The sequence below is a fragment of the Mustelus asterias genome, chromosome 22 (genome assembly GCF_964213995.1).
Source record: "Mustelus asterias chromosome 22, sMusAst1.hap1.1, whole genome shotgun sequence".
In the NCBI taxonomy this organism is placed as follows: domain Eukaryota; kingdom Metazoa; phylum Chordata; class Chondrichthyes; order Carcharhiniformes; family Triakidae; genus Mustelus; species Mustelus asterias.
The window spans coordinates 58,772,846-58,790,453 of record NC_135822.1 but is presented as its reverse complement, the minus strand read 5'-3'; the positions used below and the strand labels follow the sequence as shown (position 1 = coordinate 58,790,453).

At 50.6% G+C, this 17,608-nt stretch overlaps 1 protein-coding gene across 1 annotated transcript in view; it reads left to right on the top strand.

Annotated features, from left to right (window-relative positions):
- Window positions 1-17,608, top strand: part of LOC144510088 (G protein-coupled receptor kinase 5-like) — a 48,177-nt gene that overhangs the window by 14,760 nt on the left and 15,809 nt on the right. Inside the window, exons 5-12 of the mRNA XM_078239339.1 lie at window positions 862-925; window positions 1,726-1,866; window positions 2,862-3,052; window positions 5,074-5,111; window positions 8,666-8,755; window positions 10,189-10,397; window positions 13,960-14,097; window positions 17,377-17,514. Coding sequence (XP_078095465.1) covers window positions 862-925; window positions 1,726-1,866; window positions 2,862-3,052; window positions 5,074-5,111; window positions 8,666-8,755; window positions 10,189-10,397; window positions 13,960-14,097; window positions 17,377-17,514 — 1,009 coding nt within the window. The remainder of the gene's footprint in view (window positions 1-861; window positions 926-1,725; window positions 1,867-2,861; window positions 3,053-5,073; window positions 5,112-8,665; window positions 8,756-10,188; window positions 10,398-13,959; window positions 14,098-17,376; window positions 17,515-17,608) is intronic.

Genomic DNA, 17,608 nt, shown 5'->3' with positions numbered 1-17,608 from the left:
CAGAGTCAATGGATGGGAGGCTGGTTTGCGTGATGGATTGGGCTTTGTTCACGACCCTTTGTAGTTCCTTGTGGTCTTGGGCAGAGCAGGAGCCATACCAAGCTGTGATACAACCAGAAAGAATGCTTTCTATGGTGTATCTATAAAAGTTGGTGAGAGTCTTAATGTTGCCCAAGGGGTGCCACAATTTAAAGTTTCTAAAGTTTATTTATAAGTGTCTCAAGTAGGCTTACATTAACGCTGCAATGAAGTTACTGGGAAAATCCCCCAGTCGCCACACTCCGGCACCTATTTGGGTACACTGAGGGAGAATTTAGCACGGCCAGTCCACCTAACCAGCACATCTTTGGAGTGTGGGAGGAAGCCGGAGCACCCGGTGGAAATCCACACAGACACGGGGAGAACGTGCAGACTCCACACAGACAGTGACCCGAGCCGGGAATCGAACCCGGGTCCCTGGCGCTGTGAAGCAGCAGTGCTAACCACTGTGCCACCGTGCTGCCCACACCCAATAATCTCGATGGATCTGAACAGATGTGGTGATTTGGAATGGATTTGGTATCTGAATATGTTAGACTGGGTTAAATATACCCCGGCCTGGGTAGACCTTTATCATTCTCCTATCGAGTTGCTGGGAACGGCACGATTTGAGGGGAACAAGTTCTCCCAGAGATATGGTATTGAACACCGCTACACTGGCAAGTTCCACTCCTTGCTCCTTCTGTGAGCACGGAGAGTTCCAGAATCCCCTGCAGATCCTCACTGAGGTTCGATTTGGAGGGAAAAGATGATTTTGTTCAGAAGGTGCAAGTAGATTGACGGCCATGTGCCTTGTCTGATTTTCTCTCTCTCTTCGTTCAGGCAAGCTATCACCAGAGACACGTTCAGGCAGTACCGAGTCCTGGGCAAAGGAGGCTTTGGTGAGGTGAGTGGTTTACATAGAAACTCGAAGCAGGAGGAGGCCATTCAGCCCTTCGAGCCTGCTCCCCCATTCATTATGATCATGGCTGATCATCAAATTCAATATCCTGATCCCCCTTCCCCCCCAATATCCCTTCATCCCCCAAGAGCTCAGTCTAATTTCTTCTTGAAATCACACAAGGTTTTGGCCCACAGCAGTCTTCCAGTGGCAGTTGGCAGTTCATAGAATCATCAAATCCTACAGTGTGGAAAGAGGCCATTTGGCCCATCGAGCCTGCACTGACCATAATCCCACCCAGGCCCTATTCCCGTAACCCCATGTATTTACCCGAGCTCGACCCCCAACACGAAGCCTCAATTTAGCATGGCCAATCCACCTAACCTGGACATCTTTGGACACGAAGGGGCAATTTAGCATGGCCAATCCCCCTAACCTACACATCTTTGGAAACTAAGGGGCAATTTAGCATGGCCAATCTACCTAACCTGCACATCTTTGGACACGAAGGGGCAATTTAGCACTACCAATCCCCCTAACCAGCATGTCTTTCGGAGTTTGGGAGGAAACCAGAGCACCCGGAGGAAACCCACTCAGACACGGGGAGAACGTGCAGACTCCACACAGACAGTGACCTGAGGCTGGAATTGAACCCAGGTCCCTGGCGCTGTGAGGCAGCAGTGCTAACCACAGTGCCGCCCCAGTTGTGACTGCTCTCTCTCTCTGGGCTGTCTCACCTCGCTGTGTCTGCCTCTCCTGATGTGACCTGACGGAATTGAGGCTAACTCTGCACTCGTTCACTCAAGGTTTGCGCCTGCCAAGTCCGAGCGACGGGGAAGATGTACGCTTGTAAAAAACTGGAGAAGAAGAGAATCAAGAAGAGGAAAGGAGAGACGATGGCATTGAACGAGAAACAGATTTTGGAAAAAGTGAACAGCAGATTTGTGGTAAGTGTTGAATTTGGCGATTATTGATCAACACACTCCAATAGGGGATTTTATATATATTGGATTCTGCACAGATTCGAGAGTGTGTGAACACTATATCAGCCTGAATGTTAATGATCGGGGATTGGAGTGTGGCAGTGATTCGAGTGTCTCCAGGATCGGATGAGTCAATGGCAACTCCCGGGATTGGAATTGGTTCAGTCCATCTCCAAGTGTCTGAAGGATAGAATCATAGAATCCCTGCAGTGCAGAAGGAGGCCATTCAGCCCATCAAGTCTGCACCGACCACAATCCCACCCAGGCCCTAACCCCGTAACCTCACATATTTACCCTGCCAATCCCCCTGACACAAAGGAGCAATTTAGCATGGCCAATCCAGCTAACCTACACATCGTTGGACACGAAGAGGCAATTTAGCATGGCCAATCCACCTAACCTACACATCTTGGGACACTAAGGGGCAATTTAGCATGGCCAATCCACCTAACCTACACATCTTGGGACAGTCGGGGGCAATTTAGCATGGCCAATCCACCTAACCTACACATCTTGGGACAGTCTGGGGCAATTTAGCATGGCCAATCCACCTAACCTACACATCGTTGGACACGAAGAGGCAATTTAGCATGGCCAATCCCCCTAACCTACACATTGTTGGACACTGGGGGGCAATTTAACATGGCCAATCCCCCTAACCGACACATCTTTAGACACTAAGGAGCAAGTTAGAATGGTCAATCCACCTAACACACATCCTTGGACACTAAGGGACAATCTAGCATGGCCAATCCACAGAACCTGGACACCTTTTGGACTGTGGGAGGAACCCACGCAGACACGGGGAGAATGTGCAGACTCCACACAGACAGTGACCCGAGGCTGGAATTGAATCTGGGTCCCTGGCGCTGTGAGGCAGCAGTGCTAACCACTGTGCCATCCCCATGTCTGTTAGATCTCTAGTCACCCATCCATTCACCAGAGCTTTCCTTCCCCAGGTGAGCTTGGCGTATGCCTACGAGACAAAAGATGCGCTGTGTCTGGTCCTCACCATCATGAACGGGGGCGATTTGAAATTCCACATCTACAGCATGGGAAACCCCGGCTTCGAGAAGGAGCGTGTTGTGTTTTACGCTGCCGAGATCTGTTGCGGGCTGGATCATCTCCATCGGGAACGCATTGCCTACCGGTAAGTAAATCCACAGACCTTGAATCCACAGTGAAAACAGCGCGAGTAACCAAACATTACTGTAATGTTGCTGAATCAACAGGGGCCAGTCAGCCCTCAAACACTCCTACTCTGATCAACTCAATCCTACCCACTTACTGTAGCTCGCATTAGTGGAGGACATACCCCTGTCTCCATCAATGGGGACCAAGTAGAAATGGTCGAGAGCTTCAGGTTTTTAGGTGTCCAGATCATCAACAACCTGTCCTGGTCCCCCCATGCCGACACTATAGTTAAGAAAGCTCACCAACGCCTCTATTTTCTCAGAAGACTAAGGAAATTCAGCATGTCAGCTACAACTCTCACCAACTTTTACAGACGCACCACAGAAAGCATTCTTTCTGGTTGTATCACAACTTAGAATCATAATTCCTACAGTACAGAAGGTGGCCATTTGGCCCCATCGAGTCTGCACCGACCACAATCCCACCCAGGCCCTATTCCCATAACCCCATGTATTTACCCTAGCTAGTCCCCCTGACACTAAGGGGCAATTTAGCACGGCCAATCCACCTAACCCATACATCTTTCGGACTGTGGGAGGAAACCGGAGCACCCGGAGGAAACCCACGCAGACACGGGGGAGAAGGTGCAGACTCCACACAGACAGTGACCCAAGCCGGGAATCGAACCCGGGTCCCTGGCGCTGTGAGGCAGCAGTGCTAACCATTGTGCCACCGTACCGCCCCCTTGATGGTTTGAGTTATAAGGAGAGGTTGGGTAGACTGGGACTTTTTTCCTTGGAGCGTAGGAGGCTGAGGGGTGATATTATAGAGGTCTATAAAATAATGAGGGGCATGGATCAGCTAGATAGTCAATATCTTTTCCCAAAGGTAGGGGAGTCTAAAACTACCTCTAGTTTTAGCTCTAAGCATAGGCTGAAGGTGAGGGGGGAGAGATACAAAAGGGTCCAGAGGAGCAACTTTTTCACACAGAGGGTGGTGAGTGTGTGGAACAAGCTGCCAGAGGTAGTAGTAGAGGCGGGTACAATTATATCTTTTAATAAGCATTTAGACAGTTACATGGGTAAGATGGGTATAGAGGGATATGGGCCAAATGTGGGCAATTGGGACGAGCTTAGTGTTAAAAACTGGGTGGCATGGACAAGTTGGGCCGAAGGGCCTGTTTCCGTGCTGTAAACCTCTGACTATCTGACACGAGAATAATGCCTGATGGACAGTAGCTCCTTCATTGTAGACATTTGCAATTATCTGCAATCCTCCAAGGTCACTGCCCTTGCAAAATACATGTGTAATCACTCGATTCACGGTCAACTTTAAACAGCTCGAGTATCAGTGGTTAGCACTGCTGCTTCACAGCGCCAGGGACCTGGGTTCGATTCCTGGCTTGGGTCACTATCTGTGCGGAGTCTGCACGTTCTCCCCGTGTCTGCGTGGGTTTCCTCCGGGTGCTCCGGTTTCCTCCCACAGTCCGAATGACGTGCTGGTTCGTTGCTAAATTCTCCCTCAGTGTAACCCGAACAGGCGCCAGAGTGTGGCGACTAGGGGATTGTCACAGTAACTTCATTGCAGCGTTAATGTAAGCCTTACTTGTGACACTAATAAATAAACTTGAAAAACTTTAAACTTTTTTAACTTTATCGCTGAAAAAAAGAGACATTCTGTCGAAGCTTTCCATCTTGCACTCAGCAGGACAGGTGCAAGAATGTCAGATTTCAAAGGGAGCAACAATTTGTGCTGCACGAGGACAGGGTCCTGACTGCAGCGCAGATGGTTTCTCTCTTTTGAAATTGAGCGTTCTTGCATCTGACCTGATGAGTGCAGGATGAAAAACTTCAGCAGCATCTCTCTTTCAGCAATTTAGTCGTTATGTAATTGGATGGGGAGGCTGCAGAAGCAGTCCAATTGTAGATAATCTCAGAGGGAGATATGGTGGTGGATACACTTCCGAAACAGCGCAGAGAGACACACACACACTCATGTTGCTCCTTTCTCTTCTCCCCCCCCCCTCCCCTCCCACAGTGACCTGAAACCAGAAAACATTCTTCTCGATGATGATGGTGAGTGAAACTTTCCTCGATAAAGTGGGATCTCTTCCTCAGGACTTTTTTTAAATATTCAATCGGGGGACACGGGCGTCGCTGGCTGGGCCCAGCATTTATTGCCCATCCCTAGTTGCCCCTTGAGAAGGTGGTGGAGAGCCGCCATCTTGAATCGCTGCAGTCCACGTGCTGTGGGTTGACCCACAATGCCGTTAGGGAAGGAATTCCAGGAATTTTGACCCAGCCACAGTGAAGGAACGGCCGATATATTTTCAAGTTAGGATGGTGAGTGGCTCGGAGGGGAACTTGCAGGTGGTGGTGTTCCCCATGCGTCTGCTGCCCTTGTCCTTCTAGATGGAAGTGGTTGTGGGTTTGGAAGGTGCTGTCTAAGGATGAGTTGCTGCAGTGCATCTTGTAGATGGTACACACTGCTGCCACTGAGCATCGGTGGTGGAGGGAGTGAATGTTTGTGGATGGGGTGCCAATCAAGCGGGGCTGCTTTGTCCTGGATGGTGTCGAGCTTCTTGAGTGTTGTTGGAGCCGCACCCATCCAGGCAAGTGGGGAGTATTCCATCACACTCCTGACTTGTGCCTTGTAGATGGTGGACAGGTTTTGGGGAGTCAGGAGGTGAGTTACTCTCCGCAGGATTCCCACCCCTGACCAGAAGTTCTGGTAGCAAAATTTTAAGCTATAAAAGGACAAGTTTTCCTTTTTTTGGGAAGACAAAGAGTCGGAATAAAGGGGTCATTTTCAAAATGGCCGCTCAACGCCTCCCATTAACATCATAGCAGTAACTTCCTGTCATTGGCTTGCAGCTGAGAGTTGGTCATGCTGTCTGCTGTCCCAGAATTCCTGATGGATTGCATTTAATTGGCGCAGAAACAGAACTGGCCCGCGTTGCTGACGAAGCTCTCCTTCAACTATCTCCATCTCCTGGAGTCGAGCTAAAGCCCATTTCGAACAGGCCCAAATTCGAGGCTTTATCGAACCTTGGTCAGGCCGCACTTGGAATATAGTGTTCAATTCTGGTCGCCACGCTACCAGAAGGATGTGGAGGCTTTGGAGAATCATTGAAGCCCTACAGTGCAGAAGGAGGCCATTCGGCCCATTGAGTCTGCACCGACCACAATCCCACCCAGACCCTATCCTCCTAACCCCACATATTTACTCTGCTAATCCCCCTGACACTCGGGATCAATTTAGCATGGCCAATCCACCAAACCCGCACATCTTTGGACTGTGGGAGGAAACCGGAGCACCCGGAGGAAACCCATGCAGACACGGGGAGAACATGCAGACTCCACACAGACAGTGACCCAAGGCCGGAATCGAACCCGGGTCCCTGGCGCTGTGCGCCCTGAGAGGGTACAAAAAAGATTTACCAGGATGTTGCCTGGTACAGAGGGCATTCGCTATGAGGAGAGGTTGGAGAAACTTGGTTTGTTCTCACTGGAACGACGGAGGTTGAGGGGCGACCTGATAGAAGTCTACAAGATTATGAGAGGCATGGACAGAATGGATAGTCAGAAGCTTTTTCCCAAGGTGGAAGAGTCAATCGCTAGGGGGCACAGGTTTAAGGTGCGAGGGGCAAGGTTTAAAGGAGATGTATGAGGCAGGTTTTTAGCCAGAGGGTGGTGGGTGCCTGGAACTCGCTGCGGGGGGAGGTAGTGGAAGCAGATACGATAGTGACTTTTAAGGGGCGTCTTGACAAATACATGAATAGGATGGGAATAGAGGGATATGGTCCCTGGAAGGGTAGGGGGTTTTAGTTCAGACGGGCAGCATGGTCGGTGCAGGCTTGGAGGGGCCGAAGGGCCTGTTCCTGTGCTGTAATTTTCTTTGTTCTTGTCATGTATAATTGTAGATTTTTATTGAAGTAGATATGCCAGGGTGGGATTTGAACCAGGGCATCACCCTGGCTGGGTCTCTCGATTACTAGCCCAGTGACAATACCACTGGGCCATCACTAATTTCTCTTCCTGCCACAGGCAATAAAAGATAATTAAAATGGGGTGGGCATTCTCGGTGCTGGTTTTTCCCCACCATTCTCAGTGACGGCTGTGTGACGTAGTTTTAAACTATGTCCTCCATACCCATTTCCTTTCCCCTTTCTTCTCTCGGTCCCTGGAGAATGTCAAAGTTCCACATTCCAGCGTGTTAGCTTTGACATCCAGGATATCAACTCCAGATCCTCCAATTACAGGTCACTATCTCCCACCCTTCCACCGGCACGGTGGCACAGTGGTTCGCACTGCTGCCTCACAGCGCCAAGGACCCGGGTTCGATTCCCGGCTTGGGTCACTGTCTGTGTGGAGTCTGCATGTTTTCCCCCGTGTCTGTGTGGGTTTCCTCCGGGTGCTCCGGTTTCCTCCCACAGTCCAAAGATGTGCAGGTTAGGTGGATTGGCCATGCTAATTGCCCCTTCGTGCCCAAAGGTGTGCAGGTTAGGTAGATTGGCCATGCTAAATTGTCCCTTAGTGTCCAAAAATGTGTAGGTTAGGTGGATTGGCCATGCTAAATTGTCCCTTCGTGTCCAAAGATGTGCAGGTTAGGTGGATTGGCCATGCTAAATTGTCCCTTAGTGTCCAAAGATGTGCAGGTTAGGTGGATTGGCCGTGCTAAATTGTCCCTTAGTGTCCAAAGATGTGCGGGTTAGGTGGATTGGCCATGCTAAATTGTCCCTTAGTGTCCAAAAATGTGTAGGTTAGGTGGATTGGCCATGCTAAATTGTCCCTTAGTGTCCAAAAATGTGTAGGTTAGGTGGATTGGCCATGCTAAATTGTCCCTTAGTGTCCAAAGATGTGCAGGTTGGGTGGATTGGCCATGCTAAATTGCCCCTTAGTGTCCAAAGATGTGCGGGTTAGGTGGATTGGCCATGCTAAATTGTCCCTTAGTGTCCAAAGATGTGCGGGTTAGGTGGATTGGCCATGCTAAATTGTCCCTTAGTGTCCAAAGATGTGCAGGTTAGGTGGATTGGCCATGCTAAATTGTCCCTTAGTGTCCAAAGATGTGCAGGTTAGGTGGATTGGCCGTGCTAAATTGTCCCTTAGTGTCCAAAGATGTGCGGGTTAGGTGGATTGGCCGTGCTAAATTGCCCCTTAGTGTCCAAAGATGTGCGGGTTAGGTGGATTGACCATGCTAAATTGTCCCTTAGTGTCCAAAGATGTGCAGGTTAGGTGGATTGGCCGTGCTAAATTGTCCCTTCGTGTCCAAAGATGTGCGGGTTAGGTGGATTGGCCATGCTAAATTGTCCCTTAGTGTCCAAAGATGTGCAGGTTAGGTGGATTGGCCGTGCTAAATTGTCCCTTCGTGTCCAAAGATGTGCGGGTTAGGTGGATTGGCCGTGCTAAATTGTCCCTTAGTGTCCAAAGATGTGCGGGTTAGGTGGATTGGCCATGCTAAATTACCGAGTGGCCTATCCTGCTCTTAATTTCTCTGTTTCTATGACGATATAGTTGAATGTTTACAATCAGGCTGTAACTTAATTGGAACGGATTGGGATTTCGCACTGTAGACTGCGCCCCAATCCCACGGGCATCAAATCACTTTGTGTGTGTTTGTGTTGGAACAGGACACATTCGCTTGTCGGATTTGGGATTGGCAGTGATGATATCAGAGGGGGAGAGTATCCGTGGTCGAGTGGGAACGGTTGGTTACATGGGTGAGTAAGGCCCGACCCCCGGTGGGCCGCACACCTCTGCTAAAGAAAATATCTGGAGTCATCTTTGCTGTTCTCCCGTGTGGACACATTCCTTTGCGCAGAGGTTCTTCGCTGATTATCAGCAGCCGTGGCGATTCTGGAACCTTCCTTTCAACCATTGAACCAATTAAATTTTTCGATTAAAACATCTGCCGTTAGCTCAATAGATTTCCCTCGAGATGGATGCAAAGTGACTTTGAAGGGGTTGAGATCTGACACTGCCACGGGGTCTAAACATTCGCACTCGAACTCTGGGCAAATGTACTTTAGCAAATCAAAACTTTAGTTCTTTTCAATATCTTGATTTTAAACCGAGGACTAGTGGGCCTGAGTTACCGGGAGAGGATGGCCAGGCTGGGACTTTATTCTTTGGAACGTAGGAGAATGAGGGGGGGGCCCTTCTTGAGGTATATAAAATCATCAGTGGCATGGATTGGATGAAAGCACACCGTCTCTTCCCCAGAGAAGAGGAATTGAAAACTTGAGGGCGTAGGTTAAAGGTGAGAGGGGAAAAGGGGGCCTGGAGGGGCAATGTTTTCACGTAGAGGGAAATGGGCTTATATGGACTGGGCTGCCAGAGAAAGGGGGTACAATAGCAACATTTAAAAAGCATTCGGATAAGTACATGGGGAAGGGTGAGAGGGATATGGGCCAAACGCATGCAATTGGGACGAGCTGGGTTGGCACCATGGTCGGCACGGGCCAGTTAGGCCGAAGGGCCTGTTTCCGTGCTGTACAGCTCTCTAACTCTGTCATTGGACTGGGGTAAACACAGTAAGAAGTCTAACAACACCAGGTTAAAGTCCAACAGGTTTATTTGGTAGCAAATGCCAAAGCTGTGAGCAGAGACAGTTGCTTTCCGGCTCTCTGGAGCTGGGAGCTGTCTCTTGTACCCACCCCGATGATATCCCAAAACCCCCACAAGAGGATTGGTTTACAGGTTACCAAAACATCAAATTTAAATCTGATGGGCTGCTGTTATTCAAATGCTGAGTTTAAACTGATTGGGCAAACTTGAAAAACAGCCTGTTGTCTTGGCAACACTACTGCCTGGCCCCTCGATATAATGTTTCACTCTGTGTACCGCATTTGCACCTGCGTCTCTATTAACCCTCGAAGCATAGCAAACAAAAACTACCTTTTTTAAACCGAACAATGCAATTTTATAACTCTGAGCTTTTTACAAGTTTTTAAATAATTTTTTCAAGCACTAACTTCACAACACTAATTGAGAGACAGGCTTTTGGGCCTAGCTCCCAAAGGCCTCCTCTCCAGTTCTCGAATTCCAGTGAGCACAGCACTGAAAGCTTTGGGGTGATTGGCTGCGGAATTGTGCGGCATGTTTGACTCTGCCTCCCTCTATCTTTTCCTCCCCCCCCCCCCCGCCCCCACAGCTCCTGAGGTGATAAACAATGAACAGTACACCGTGAGTCCCGACTGGTGGGGGTTGGGCTGCCTGATCTACGAGATGACGGCCGGGCATTCGCCGTTCCGGGCCCGCAAAGAGAGGGTGAAACGGGAAGAGGTGGAGAAGAGGGTGCAGGAGAAGGAGGAAGAGTATTGCGACAAGTTCACCGAGGACGCCAAGCAGATCTGTCGGATGGTGAGCGGCGGCTGTTCTGTTCTGGTTACAGGTCGGAATATCTCTGCTCTTGACAATCGAGTGGTTACCGATGTATTCGACCTTGAACTGGCTTTCGGAGGACTTGCTCGGGGGCAAATCTCCCTGAGTAAACAACACCATGTTTTTCTCTTTGCCCTCCAATTCGAAGGGCAGATGTTTGCAGGGGGTTCCTCCGGGTGCTCCGGTTTCCCCCCCCTCAGTCCGAAAGACATGCTCGTCCACAGAATCCTACAGTGGCAGAAGGAGGCCATTTGGCCCATCGAGTCTGCACCGACCACAATCCCACCCAGATCCAATCCCCACAGCCCCATGCATTCACCCTGGCTAGTCCCCCTTATACTAAGGGGCAATTTAACACGGCCAATCCACCTAACTCGCACATCTTTGGACTGTGGGAGGAAACCGGAGCACCCGGAGGAAACCCACGCAGACACGGGGGAGAACGTGCAAACTCCACACAGACGGTGACAAAGATGTGTGGGTTAGGTGGATTGGCCACGCTAAATTGCCCCTTAGTGTCAGGGGGACTAGTGTTAGGGTAAGCGCATGGGGTTATGGGAATAGGGCCTGGGTGGGATTGTGGTCGGTGCAGACTCGATGGGCCGAATGGCCTCCTTCTGCACTGTAGGGATTCTATGATTCATTGCAGTGTTAATGTAAGGCTAGTTGTGACGCTGATAAATAAACTGGCGTGGTGGGGATGGCACTGCCAACCCAGAGGCCCACCCCAATCCCGGCCTCCCCGAGCTCAGAGGGCAGGGGTTCAGATCCCACCACGGCAGCTGGTGGAATATAATTCCACTCCTGAAATCTGGAATCTAAACCTCGTCTCAATGTGGGTGGCACAGTGGTTAGCACTGCTGCCTCACAGCGCCAGGGAGCCGGGTTCGATTCCCGGCTTGGGTCACTGTCTATACGGAGTTCTCCCCGTGTCTGCGTGGGTTTCCTCCGGGTGCTCCGGTTTCCTCCCACAGTCCGAAAGACGTGCAGGTTAGGTGCTAAATTCTCCCTCCGTGTGACCCGAACAGGCGCCGGAGTGTGGCGACTAGGGGATTTTCACAGTAACTTCATTGTCGTGTTAATGTAAGCCGACTTGTGACAATAATAAATCAACGTAAAACTTAACGGTGGCCATGAAACTAACATCAATTGTCGTAAAAACACAGATAATGCCCTTTAGGGAAGGAAATCTGCCGTCCTTACCCAGTCTGGCCTACATGTGACTCCAGAGCCACAGCAATGTGGTTGACTCTCAACTATCCTCGGAATTAAATTGGGGTGACACGGGGGCACAGTGGTTAGCACTGCTGCCTCACAGCACCAGGGACCCGGGTTCGATTCCCGGTTTGGGTCACCGTCTGTGTGGAGTTTGCACATTCTCCCCGTGTCTGCGTGGGTTTCCTCCGGGTGCTCCAGTTTCCTCCCACAGTCCAAAAGATGTGCGGGTGAGGTGGATTGGCCATTCTAAACAGCCCGTTAGTGTGTCTCAGGGGGAGTAGCTCGGGTAAATGCGTGGGTTTACGGGGATGGGGCCTGGGTAGGATTGTGTTCGATGCAGACTTGATGGGCCGAGTGGCCTCCTGCGCTGTAGGGATTCTGTGAACTGGCTGAATGGGCCACGTAGTCTGAGGGTAATTGGGGGCAGGTAATAAATGGTGGCCCAGCCAGCGATGCCCACATCCCACGAACGAATAAATAACAAATTAAGACGCGACTTGAAAAGGCAGGAGGGAGAGAATTCTCCGGAATTGAGCAAGTTGAGTGGAAGGTGTCACCAGCACGAGGCTTGGTTACAGTGTCGGAAGGCCCTGTACCTCAGAGCTGGACTTCAATCAGTCGAGATGGGGGTGACAGGTCTCCCCACTCTGACACGGCCTGGTATAGGGCTGTTATAAAGCAGAGATGGATAACCCCCCCTCTAAGAACGAACTCCGAAACACTCAGAAAGGAGCACCTCGCCCCATAATCTGTTTCAGTGAGTGTGTAAAGTGGTACAATCTGCTCTTCAGCAACTCCTAGTGGTTAAATAGAAAATAACTCCCTGACACTCTCTCTCTCTCTCTCTAAAGAGAGTAGCACGGTGGCACAGTGGTTAGCACTGCTGCCTCACAGCGCCAGGGACCCGGGTTCGATTCCTGGCCTCGGGTCACTGTCTGTATGGAGTCTACACATTCTCCCCGTGTCTGCGTGGGTTTCCTCCGGGTGCTCCGGTTTCCTCCCACAGTCCAAAGATGTGCGGGCTATGTGGATTGGCCATGCTAAATTGCCCCTTAGTGTCAGGGGGACTAGCTAGGGTCAATGCATGGGGTTATGGGGATAGGGACTGGGTGGGATTGTGGTCGGTGCAGACTCGGTGGGCCGAATGGCCTCCTTCTGCACTGTAGCGTTTCTCTGATAAAGTCGAGACCTAACAGTTTATTTATTTAACTAAACTATTAACTATTCCTGAATAAGACAAGTTTTTAAAGTTAAAGTTTATTTATTAGTGTCACAAGTAAGGCTTACATTAACACTGCAATGAAGTTACTGTGAAATTCCCCGAGTCGCCACACTCCAGCGCCTGTTCGGGTCAAAGCATCTAACCAGCACGTCTTTCAGAATGTGGGAGGGAACCGGAGCACCCGGAGGAAACCCACGCAGACACGGGGAGAACGTGCAGACTCCACACAGACAGTGACCCAAATGGGAATTGAACCCGGGTCCCTGGCGCTGTGAGGCAGCAGTGCTAACCACTGTGCCACCCGTACCAATAATTGTACACTGTTCAGATAAATACAAGTCCCACTCATTAACAAAATAGAGTTAAGTCACTCTCACGATTACAACGAGGTTAGGTGTCTTTCAGAATATTCTCTGTTGATTCTTCCGTCTGCAACTTCTGTCGCCTTTGGTAACTTTACTATCTAAAAGGGCCCTTTCTCTAAGACACGGGTGAAGCTATGAGGCAATGACTCTCTCACTGCGGAGCTGAGAGCTCTTACTCCAGCAGGTGGCAGTTGCCCTCTGCATTTTGTCCCACTGCCCCCTTCCTTTTATACCCGTGATGAGGCATTAATATCCCCCACAACACGATTGGTCCTCGGTTGTCCAAACCATCGGATTTAAATTGAATAGGTTCTTGGTATCTGATTCCAACCAATTGGCTGAATTCAAGAAAATTCAAAAGCCTGTTGTCTTGGGAAGACTGCTGCTTAGCCTTCGAAACAAATGTTTCAAAGGGCAGCACAGGAACAGGCCATTCGGCCCTCCAAGCCGATCACATTATCCTATCTGGACCTATCCATTTGGGGCTCCTTATGTCCTTGCCTTTTTTTAACTCTCCAAACACGGAAAAAGCACCACCGGGACCATGCAATGCTTCCTCCTCTCAGCATTTTACACTTACACAAAGATCAAGTTCTAACACCCCACTTCTCAATCGACAATTACTGGACTTAACTTGGCAACAGGGCCCGTGGATTAAGTACCAGACTGATCTCTGCTGGATCAGTGCCTTGTGTTTTTTTTTTAATTGATGGACCAAACCTTCTTCTCTCCCCAGTTACTGACCAAAGACCCAAAGCAGCGACTAGGTTGCAAGGCGGAGGGACCCAATGAGGTGAAGGAACATCCGTTTTTTAAAAGCATCAACTTCAAGCGGCTGGAGGCGGGAATGTTGGAACCTTCCTTCATCCCAGATGTAAGTGTGCGTTGGCACTGGGGGGGGGCGGCACTGCCAACCCTTAAGATGGCATGTCCCCTTCGTCAGTCACCTTGTGACTGGGAAACAGTGAGGGCGGGCGGTGGGGAGGGGGGTACCTCTCGAGGATGTGAAAGACGGTGATTCCGGAGTTGAGAGGGTTGGCTTATGAGGAGAGACTGAGTAGACCGGGGCTATACTCATTGGAATTCAGAAGAATGAGGGGGGGATCTTATAGAAACATATAAGATATGAAGGGAATAGATAAGATAGAAGCAGGGAAGTTGTTTCCACTGGCGGGTGAAACTAGAACTAGGGGCATGGCCTCAAAATAAGAGGGAGCAGATTTAGGACTGAGTTGAGGAGGAACTTCTTCACACAAAGGGTTGTGAATCTGTGGAATTCCCTGCCCAGTGAAGCAGTTGAGGCTACCTCATTGAATGTTTTTAAGGCAAGGATAGATACATTTTTGAACAGTAAAGGAATTAAGGGTTATGGTGAGCGGGCGGGTAAGTGGAGCTGAGTCCACGAAAGATCAGCCATGATCTTATTGAATGGCGGAGCAGGCTCGAGGGGCCAGATGGCCTACTCCTGCTCCTAGTTCTTATGTTTTAATGACAAGGAGGGATGCTGATGGCAATGAATCTATGATGGTAAATGAATAATGGGGCGGAACAGTGGTTAGCACTGCTGCCTCACAGCGCCGGGGATCTGGGTTCGATTCCCGGCTTGGGTCACTGTCTGTGCGGAATCTGCATGTTCTCCCCCATGTCTGCGTGGGTTTCCTCCGGGTGCTCCGATTTCCTCCCACAGTCCGAAAGATCTACGTGATAGGTGGATTGGCCATGCTAAATTGCCCCTTAGTGTCTGGGGGATTAGCAGGATAAATACGTGGGGGTTACGGGAATAGGGCCTGGGTGGGGTTGTTGTCAGTGCAGACCCGATGGGCCGAATGGCCTCTTTCGGCACTGTCGGGAGTCTCTGATTACAACCTCGAGAGCCACGCTTAATCAAAACTTGATAATGTCGTGAATAATGAGACCAGGAGTCACCCGGATTGGAATGAAGTTGGATTCCTGAAGAAAAGTGACTTTGGAAGTGGGATATGTATAACTGGGAACATCGGAGTGTAGAGAGAGTGGTGTGCTATGAAGCGGATGGATCGATGAATGCCAGACTCTCCCCAAGAGGGATTTGTTCCCTCACTTCATGTCTGGCTGCCTCCTATTATCACTTAGCCTGAACTTACACGACCTATCGATGACAGCTAACCTGCTTTGTCACCGTCTAAAACTGTTAACCCGTTGCTAGGGAGTGAGGAAGATTTTTATTTATCTTGCAGTCATTGGGCCAAATGCAAGAATACCAAATTTCTAGTAAGCACAGTGATTGAAGGCACAGGACAGAATCGCAGAATGGCCACAGTGCAGACTGAGGCCATTCAGCCCATCCAGCCTGCACCGACTCTCCATCAGAGTATCTTACACAGGCCCTCTCCCCCTGCCCTATCGCCGTAACCACGCTCATTTAGCCTGGCTAACCCCCACCAACCTGCCCATCTTTGAACACGAAGGGGCAATTTAGCATGGCCAATCCCCCTAACCCGCACATCTTTGGACACGAAGGGGCAATTTAGCATGGCCAATCCACCTAACCTGCACATCTTTGGACTGTTCGAGGAAACCAGAGCAAACAAAGAACAATACAGCACAGGAACAGGCCCTTCGGCCCTCCAAGCCCGCGCCGCTCATGTGCCCACTCGACCATTCTTTTGCATCCCTCTATTCCCAGTCTGTTCATGTGGCTATCTAGATAAGTCTTAAACGATCCCAGCGTGTCCGCCTCAATCACCTTGCTTGGCAGTGCATTCCAGGCCCCCACCACCCTCTGTGTAAAATATGTCCCCCTGACATCTGTGTTGAACCTTGCCCCCCTCACCTTGAACCTGTGACCCCTTGTATTCGTCACCTCCGACCTGGGAAAAAGCTTCCCACTGTTCATCCTATTTGTGCCCTTCATAATTTTATACACCTCCATTAGGTCGCCCCTCATCCTCCGTCTTTCCAGGGAGAACAACCCCAGTTTACCCAATCTCTCCTCAAAGCTGAGACCCTCCATACCAGGCAACATCCTGGTAAACCTCCTCTGCACTCTCTCTAAAGCCTCCACGTCCTTCTGGTAGTGCGGCGACCAGAACCCGGAGGAAACCCACGCAGACACGGGGAGAACGTGCAGACGCCGCACAGACAGTGACCCGAGGCTGGGAATCAGACCCTGGTCCCTGGCGCTGTGAGGCAGCGGTGTTAACCTCCGTGCCACCGAGCTGCTCAAAATGGCGCTGACTGGTTGGCGAGTCACTTCTGATTGGGCAAGGCATCGCCATGGAGAAAGCATCACGGAACTGCCGGCGCACCAAGCTCCCGCCTAATTGTTTGTGGGGAACCAATCAGTGTGCTGACTGGCCGGCCAATCAGCATGTTTTCTCCTGCTTGTTGTGACCCTTTGAAATTTGGCATTCTTGCATTTGTCCAGATGAGTGCCTCTCTGACCTGTCTCTTTATTGGCTACCTTCGCCGGGGAGGTTTGCCTTTTAATCTGTTGTTGTTTTGGAGAGTTTGGATTGAAATATTCCCCCAAACTCCTGGTTTTTGTGACTGCGTACAGAATATGGCTCGCGGGCCCCTCTTTTCCAGAGAGGGCAATCCGAGACCAAGCCTATCGCGGGGGATGTTGAGATGTCATCACAGGTGTAAAAGAAGATGGCAGTGGGACAATAAGCAGAGAGAGAGCAACTGCCATCTGGGACGGCACGGTGGCACAGTGGTTAACGCTGCTGCCACACAGCGCCAGGGACCCGGGTTCGATTCCCGGCTTGGGTCACTGTCTGTGTGGAGTTTGCACGTTCTCCCCGTGTCTGCGTGGGTTTCCTCCGGGTGCTCCGGTTTCCTCCCACACTCCAAAGATGTGCAGGTTAGGTGGATTGGCCATGCTAAATTGCCCCTTAGTGTCCAATGATGTGTGGGTTAGGTGGATTGGCCATGCTAAATTGCCCCTTAGTGTCCAATGATGTGTGGGTTAGGTGGATTGGCCATGCTAAATTGCCCCTTAGTGTCCAATGATGTGTGGGTTAGGTGGATTGGCCATGCTAAATTGCCTGAGTGTCGGGGACTCGCTGGGGTAAGTGCATGGGGTTGCGGGGATAGGACATTGGTGGGATTGCGAGCCCTCGCGGGGACGCTGGCCAGCCTCCTGATGGGGTCTTGTCTTCTCGCCCCGCAGCCTCGGGCGGTTTACTGCAAGGATGTGCTGGACATCGAGCAGTTCTCCACCGTGAAAGGAGTTAACCTGGACCAAACTGACAACGACTTCTATGCAAAGTTCGCCACTGGCAGCGTTCCCATTCCCTGGCAAAATGAGGTAAGCAGCAAGCCGTCGTTTGCGGGGGGGCAGGCTCGCTATTCACCTGAGATTGAGGGTGTTGAAGGATCGTCAGAGGCAGCGATCGGCCGTG